General features: G+C 38.5%; 2 protein-coding genes across 2 annotated transcripts; both read left to right on the top strand.

Annotated features, from left to right (window-relative positions):
* Positions 1 to 522: 522 nt before the first annotated feature.
* LOC115412836 (olfactory receptor 4P4-like) lies at positions 523 to 1,464 on the top strand. The gene has a single exon (XM_030125493.1). It carries the CDS (start codon positions 523 to 525, stop codon positions 1,462 to 1,464), a length of 942 nt encoding a protein of 313 aa, XP_029981353.1.
* A 6,235-nt stretch (positions 1,465 to 7,699) lies between these two features.
* On the top strand, positions 7,700 to 8,641 carry LOC115412835 (olfactory receptor 4P4-like). The gene has a single exon (XM_030125492.1). It carries the CDS (start codon positions 7,700 to 7,702, stop codon positions 8,639 to 8,641), a length of 942 nt encoding a protein of 313 aa, XP_029981352.1.
* The last annotated feature ends 306 nt before the right edge of the window (positions 8,642 to 8,947 follow it).

Here is an 8,947-nt window from a genome sequence, read left to right as displayed (position 1 = left end):
TCTGAGATTTTCCAATGATTGTATTCAGTTTGTATTTACATTTTACACAGTGATTCTCATATGTCCTTCAATCATTTACTGGTTTTTTGACAAACTACTCATTTGATGTCTGTCATGGGTGTAAGTATTTTGGTCGTTTCGGCTAAGCAAGGATATTCCACTGATTTTGATGTTGATCCACAAAAGTTTGACTATAGTCATGTATTTTATTTGAATTAAGATGGCCTCACTATAATTCACGCTCTATAGGGACTCACATATTACATGATGATTTCAGACCTCAGTGTTGTTACTCCCCCAGTACATCAGGTCCTGAAGGTCTGTTGTATGACGTAATGCAACAAAAAGAGGATATAAAAGCACATGTCAGAAAAAGACCTCAGACTCTGTGTAAAATGAGTTAGATGCATGTTGTGGTTGTAGGTTCGGTGAAGGCAGATTTCCTACTGAGCTTCATTAACACTTTCTTCTTTCTTCCCTTAGATTTCTAACAGGGATGACGGTACTTTTATCAATGTGAATATGACTAATAATGTTTCAGTTATAACTTTGTTTACTCTGTCAGGGCTGAGTGGTACAGAAAAGTACAGAATCATTCTGTTTGTTCTAACATTATTGTGTTACTGTGTGATCTGGCTGGTAAATGTGACCATTATTGTGACAGTTATTGTGGATAAGAGTCTTCATGAACCCATGTATATTTTCCTGTGTAATCTGTGCATCAACTCACTTTATGGCACAGCAGGATTTTACCCCAAATTCCTCATTGATCTCCTGTCGACTAATCATGTTATTTCTTATGCTGGATGTCTTCTGCAGGGGTTTGTGATTCATTGTTCTACTGGTGCTGATTTATCTATACTTGTCCTCATGGCCTTTGACAGATATGTGGCGATATGTCGACCTCTAGTGTACCACTCTGTGATGACTAAACACAGAGTTGGTGTGCTTCTGTTTTTTGCTTGGCTTATACCTTGTTGCCTGTTAATGGTAAGCACAGTAACTACATTGACACTGAGCTTATGTGGTTCACACATACCAAAAATATACTGTGTTAATCATTTAGTTAGTCAACTTGCCTGCTCTTTCTCTGTTGCACATGTTGCTGTTCCAGCGTTTAACTACACTTTTTACTTTGGCCATTTTATTTTTGTCATTTGGTCCTATTTCTATCTGCTTAAAACATGTAGAACATCTAAAGAAAACATGAGTAAATTCATGCAAACATGTCTGCCACATTTATTCTGTTTAATTATTTTTGTTTTTTCTTTCCTTTTTGATGGGTTGTATGTCAGGTTTGGCTCAAAAATATCACAGGGTGCTCAGAATTTCATGGCAATGGAGTTTCTTGTCATTCCTCCTATCTTCAATCCTCTCATCTATGGTTTTGTATTAACACAAATAAGAAACAGAATTATACAGCTTCTTTGTGGAAAACATGAGAGTTTTAGACTAAAGTCATGAACTAGAGAAGTTGTAATTTTTCCAAAACTGCTGTAAAACATTTATATATGAAAAAGTTGTTGTGGTTGAACATATGATATGAGAACCCCAAAAAAGAATGTACGTGTCATTTGGTCTTATATCTATGGGATGAAAACATGCAGAACATCTAAAGACAGACATGTCTGCCGCATTTATTTAGTTTAACTACTTTTGGGTTTTCCTTACTTTTTGATCAGTTGTGCATTAGATTTGGCTCAAACATATCACAGAGTGCTCACAGTTTTATGGCATTAGAATTTGTCTGTTCCTCCAATCCTCAATCTGCTCATCTATGGTTTTAAATGAACAAAAATAAGAAATAGAATCATACAATTCCTTTGTGGAAAGTGGAGTAAAATCATGAACTGAACATGTCAAAACTGCCATTATTCAGAAAAACATATATAACATTTATAAATTAAAATATGGAATAGAAAATTCAAGTTAAAGAAGACAGCAGTGATATCAGAAATGTACTCATGTTTTACAGTATGAGCGGAACATATGTCAGGGTTTGTGCGGTCAGTTTAATTTAATTTGTGCATATTTTTAATGTTCACACCTACAACATATTCAAGAAATGATGGTATTGGGTCTGTGGAGTTAAAACAATTAAGTATAAAACTTGTAAAATTGCTGTTTAATAAGACAATAAAGAATATGCACAAAACCTCATATGTTGCCACATTTTGGAAAAACACTACATATTAATCTTTGAAAGATTCATAAATCATTTAAACTTAATGAAAGCCTGCAGCCTGAGCCTCTGTTAAGGGGGTAAACATGACCAATTCATGGGGCTCAGCATTCCCGAGGGGCTCATACAGCAGTGGAGTGGGCCTGGAGAGTTACAGGAATAGTAAAGCCTTTTCAGTTTGCACCACTCCAACAATCACAGACCGCTACCCCCCCCCCCCCCCCACACACACACACACACACACACACACACACACACACACATCTACACCTGTGGTTCCCCATGGGTCACATGCTAATATCACTTCCATAAACCATTGTCTGTGAACACAGTTCACTGTGCCATCTGCAAATGCAGGTTAAAGCTTGATCATGTAAAGACAAACCATACGTCAACATGATCCATAAATGCTACTGTCTTCTCTGGACCAACACTCATTTAAAATGAACTGAGGCAAAGTCCAAAACTGTTCTAAGGTCAGATGAATCAAAGTTTGAAATCCTTCTTGGAAACCATGGACACTGCATCTTTAAAAGCAGAGGGACCATCAGGCTTTTTATCAGTGCGTAGTTCAACAGCCTGTATCTGTGATGGTATGGGGTTACATTAGTGCCTGTAGAATGATCCGCTTTAACACCTGGGACGGCACCATCAGTGCTGGAAGGTTTATACTGGTTTTAGAGGAAAACATGCTCCCATCCAGACAAAGTCTTTTTAGGGGAAGGTCTTGCATATTTCAGCTGGACAATTATAAACATGATCTTGTTTAGACAGGTTTTTAGTTGGGAGGTGGGGGGTTTATCACCATTTTCTTTTATGTTTTTGTGTCTGTGTTTGTAGCTGTATGTTTTATACCTGTGTACGTAACTGTGTTTTTGTTGCCTATCTATTTTACTTCTGATTTTATTGTAAAGCACTTTGTGAAATCTTTCTGCAAAAAGTGCTGTGTAAATAAACATTATTATTAGTAGTAGTAGTATTAATATTAGTATTAGTATTAGTATTAGTATTACCTAACAGAGCAACAGTAGTGTTCAGCCGACCAGGGACGGGGTCCTCAGACTCTGAATAAGCACCTGAGTGGAGGAACCCGTTGACTTAAATGTGGTGAGAGGGTGACTTTACACTGGTGAACGGCATATGTCAACATGTACACATCTTTGTTCAGCACAGATTAGCCATTGTCCTGGTGGCTGTTATTTGTTTAATTTTTAAAAAATTATTATTGTGGCCTAAAATGCCTGATTTTGCGGGAGCTTTTCCAAAAATGGCGGTGAAAGTTGCGATGATTTGAGGTTACTTTTATTAGTCACAGGAACATGGGCATTTACAAATTATCTAGAATAGTCTTTTTTTAGTTTTTAGCCTTAAAAAGCACCAGGAAGCCATGATTTTAAACAAAACAGGCTTTTATTCATTCATTCATATATTTGTTTTGAGCAACCACTGAGAGCGGAGCCTCACAGAATGACAGCCAATCACAGTGGAACGTCACAGAACACCAGCCAATGAGAGTGTAGCGTCACAGAATGCCAGCCAATCAGAGCGGAATGTCACAGAACGCCAGCCAATGAGAGTGAAGCGTCACAGAACGTAAGCCAATGAGAGCGCAGCGTCACAGAACATCAACCAATCAGAGCGCACCATCATGGAACACCAGCCAATGAGAACGCAGCGTCAAGGAACACCAGCCAGTGAGAGCGCAATGTCACAGAACGCCAGCCAATCAGAGTGGAGCGTCACAGAAAGTCAGCCAATGACAGCGCAGCGTCACAGAACGCCAGCCAATAAGAGCAGAACATCAAAGGATGTCAGCCAATGAGAGCACAGTGTCACAGAAAGTGAGCCAATGAGAGTGTAGCGTCACAGAAAACCAGCCAATGAGAGCGTAGCGTCACAGAACATCACCAATGAGAGCGCAGCATCACAAAACATCAGCCAATGAGAGCGCAGCATCACAGAACGTCAGCCAATGAGAGCGTAGCATCACAGAATGTCAGCCAATGAGAGCGCAGCGTCACAGAACGCCAGCCAATCAGAGCGAAACATCACGGAACGTCAGCCAATGAGAGCGCAGCGTCACAGAACACCAGCCAATCAGAGCGAAGCATCACAGAAAATCAGCCAATGAGAGCGTAGCATCACAGAATGTCAGCCAATGAGAGCGCAGCGTCACAGAAAATCAGCCAATCAGAGCGGAGCGTCACACAACGTTAGCCAATGAGAGCGCAGCATCACAGAATGTCAGCCAATGAGAGCGCAGCATCACAGAACGTCAGCCAATGAGAGCGCAGCGTCACGGAACGCCAGCCAATGAGAGCGTAGCGTCACAGAACGTCAGCCAATCAGAGCGCAGTGTCACAGAACGCCAGTCAATGAGAGCGTAGCATCACAGAACGTCAGCCAATCAGAGCGCGTCGTCACAGAACGCCAGCCAATGAGAGCGCAGCGTCACAGAACGCCAGCCAATCAGAGCAGAGCGTCACAGAACGTCAGCCAATGAGAGCGCTGCATCACAGAACGCCAGCCAATGAGAGCGCAGGATCACAGAACATCATCCAATCAGAACGGAGCGTCACACAACGTCAGCCAATGAGAGTGCAGCGTCACAGAACACCAGCCAATCAGAGCATAGGGCCACACAACCTGAGAGCCTGATCCTTAGTTTTTCTCTTTCCTGTTGTGCTGTTACACAGTTATAACAAACGTTTTTTGTAATAAATAACTTATATATACAAATGCATTGTAGAACAACATCCCTTTCATCCAAATACATGCAGTACGTTATTAATCAGTCCCTCCAGGATTTCGCAGGATTTATTTATTTTTATTATTGTGGCCTAAAATGCCTGATTTTGCGGCAGCTTTTCCAGAAAATTGCGGTGAAAGTTGCGATGATTTGAGGTTTCTTTTATTAAAGTCACAGGAACATGGGCATTTGCAAACTACCTAGAACAGACTTTTTTGAGTTTTTAGCCTTAAAAAGCACCAGGAAGCAATGATTTTAAACAAAACAGGCTTCTTTTCATTCATTCATTTATTTGTTTTGAGTAGAAGAAAAATTTAAACATTTTTTGTGTACAAGGAACTAATATCAGAGCAAATACATTAATGAAGATGATCAAGTCAAAATAACAGTTGACATGTACACTAGTAATAACAAAGTAAATTCAATATGTACTGCTGAAAAAGGAGTGGGAAGAAGAAAACTGATTAAATCCCACCCCCATCTGACATTTATACAACACAACACATGACTTTTGCTTCCTTAATGATATAGTAGAATATTTAGGGTTAGGGTTAGATGGGTTTTACACACACACACGCACACACACACACACACACACACACACACACACACACACACACACACACACACAGGCACACAGGTCAACCAAACTTGGGTTGCTTTCTAACACATAAAAGTAAACATTAATATTAACACCAAGTTTAATTACTATTTTCGTTTGTGAGCTTGTTTTTTAATTCCACACACAGACTTGCGCTCACACTCCCTTACGTATACACACACACACACACACACACAAAATACACAAAAGGAAAGCATGCCTCCACAGGTTCTTTCTTCTTCTCTTCTATTGCCTTATAGAGTAGACCTAGAGTAACCTTGACCCTTTCAGCTCCTGCTGTTGTTCTGGATCCAACAGCCTCTGTCATTGGGACTTGTCTCGTCTTTCCTCTTCCAGTTTCAGCCGTTCTCCTGCATGTTTTGTGGTTGAAAAGTGTCTGTGGAGCAGCCACTTTTGTTTGTGTTCCACCACAATATTGCAGGCAGTGCAGAACAGTATACTTCTGCTTCTGTGTAACACATCTGGAAACTGACTTGCACGAACTTTGGCAGTGATATTTTTTGGTAAAAATGTGTGTTTTGAATCGCACATGTCTTCATCTTCTCAACCATCAACAAGGAAGTGAATGTGATGATGTACATGTCATGTAGACAGGGGTGGGCGAAAGGGGGCTAAGGTGATTAGTCAAATTTGCGAAAAATTCACAGTGATTGGATGAAATTGCAGTGCTGTGCAGAATTTTCGGTGATTGGTTGAATTTGCGTTAAGAGTTGCGATCGCAACTTCGTGAATTCCTGGAGGGACTGATTAGTATTAGTATTAGTATTAATATTTGTATTAGTATTAGTATTACCTAACAGAGCAACAGTAGTGTTCAGCCGACCAGGGACGGGGTCCTCAGACTCTGAATAAGCACCTGAGTAGAGGAACCCGTTGACTTAAATGTGGTGAGAGGGTGACTTTACACTGGTGAACGGCATATGTCAACATGTACACATCTTTGTTCAGCACAGATTAGCCATTGTCCCGGTGGCTGTTATTTGTTTAACCAGATCACAGTCCATCCCACATACTCTGATCATGAAGCTGACTTAATTATTTTGTGTAAGACAAGGTTTCTCATGTGTTGCATAATTCTTAAAATTCCAATCAAATCATCAAACTCAAAATTGCCTTTTTTTGTAAAATGGTGCATTTTTTCAGATTACATTTTTTTTCAATGATTTCTACATTCTAATGTGAATAAAATGTGGGTTTCTGAGAATGTCCACTGATTGTATTCTGTTTGTATTCACATGTTACACAGTGATTCTCGTATGCCCTTCAATCATTTACTGGTTGTTTGATAAACTAATCATTTGATTTCAGCTAACTAGGGATATTTAACTGATTTTTATGTTGATCCATACAAGTATGATAACACTGATCTACAATTTTTATTTTTTAAATTATCTGCTTCAGAGATTAAATGCGTTAAATGTTATGTATTTTAGTAAGATTAGTTGGAAAACAAATGACAAAAGTGCTGGTTGCTGATGTTTTCAAGGTATATGATGAAGTGTTATTACACATATATGTTGGTTTATGTACATTTATACACTTTATAAATCTTCCACTGGATAGAACCTGTGAAGTGAATGTATTGTTATGTGCAGACAATGTTTTCAAGTAGATCTGAGACAACTATTTCTTTGGAGTAAAACATATTCTCTCATATATTCTCAAATTTCACATTTTGACCCAAGACTGTATCTTGGAAACTTCCGCCAACCAGCCATTTTTTGACTTGATTTTTCTTCATCAGTGTCTCACTAAAATTTCACTACTTTTATTCTGGAAGCCTTTTACTCGAAGACCAGTGTTATATTCATATATGTTTTTTTTTAATTTAAGATACCCTCACTATACTTAACAGTCAAACAGCGCTCTATAGGGACTCACATATTACATGATGATTTCAGACCTCAGTGTTGTTACTCCCCCAGTACATCAGGTCCTGAAGGTCTGTTGTATGACGTAATGCAACAAAAAGAGGATATAAAAGCACATGTCAGAAAAAGACCTCAGACTCTGTGTAAAATGAGTTAGATACATGTTGTGGTTGTAGGTTCGGTGAAGGCAGATTTCCTACTGAGCTTCATTAACACTTTCTTCTTTCTTCCCTTAGATTTCTAACAGGGATGACGGTACTTTTATCAATGTGAATATGACTAATAATGTTTCAGTTATAACTTTGTTTACTCTGTCAGGGCTGAGTGGTACAGAAAAGTACAGGATCATTCTGTTTGTTCTAACATTATTGTGTTACTGTGTGATCTGGCTGGTAAATGTGACCATTATTGTGACAATTATTGTGGATAAGAGTCTTCATGAACCCATGTATGTTTTCCTGTGTAATCTGTGCATTAATGGACTTTATGGCACAGCAGGATTTTACCCCAAATTCCTCATTGATCTCCTGTCGACTAATCATGTTATTTCTTATGCTGGATGTCTTCTGCAGGGGTTCGTCATTCATTCTTCTGTTTGTGCTGATTTGTCTATTCTTGTCCTCATGGCCTTTGACAGATATGTGGCGATATGTCGACCTCTAGTGTACCACTCTGTGATGACTAAACACAGAATTGGTGTGCTTCTGTTTTTTGCTTGGCTTATACCTTTTTGTCTGTTATTGTTAAGCACAGTAAGTACATTGACACTGAGCTTATGTGGTTCACACGTACCAAAAATCTACTGTTTTAATTATTTAGTTGGTCAACTTGCCTGCTCTTTCTCTGTTGCACATGTTGCTGTTCCAGCGTTTAACTACACTTTTTACTTTGGCCATTTTATTGTTGTCATTTGGTCCTATTTCTATCTGCTTAAAACATGTAGAACATCTAAAGAAAACAGGAGTAAATTCATGCAAACATGTCTGCCACATTTATTCTGTTTAATTACTTTTGCTTTTTCTTTCCTTTTTGATGTGTTGTATATCAGGTTTGGCTCAAAAATATCCCAGGGTGCTCAGAATTTCATGGCAATGGGATTTCTTGTCATTCCTCCTATCTTCAATCCTCTCATCTATGGTTTTATATTAACACAAATAAGAAACAGAATTATACAATTTCTTTGTAGAAAGTGTAGGAGTTTGAGACTAAAGTCTTGAACTAGAGAAGTAGTAATTTATCTAAAACTGCTGTAAAACACTGTAAAACATTTCTATATTAAAAATAGTTGTGGTTGGACATATGATATGAGAACCTCAAATAAGAATGTACTAGTGTTTCATTGTAGACAGTATGAACAAAACGTATGTCATGTTTTTCTGTGATGAGTTCAAGAAATTAAATATAAAGACTGTCTAATTGCTGTATCATACAACAATAATAAATAAATATGCTCAAAAACCTGCTGTGATGGCTTCATTGTAACATTTTGGAAAAACAGCATATTAATGTTAGAAAGTTTCATA

The sequence above is a fragment of the Sphaeramia orbicularis genome, chromosome 21 (assembly GCF_902148855.1).
Source record: "Sphaeramia orbicularis chromosome 21, fSphaOr1.1, whole genome shotgun sequence".
Lineage (NCBI taxonomy): Eukaryota > Metazoa > Chordata > Actinopteri > Kurtiformes > Apogonidae > Sphaeramia > Sphaeramia orbicularis.
This window is presented reverse-complemented; position numbering and strand designations above follow the sequence as displayed.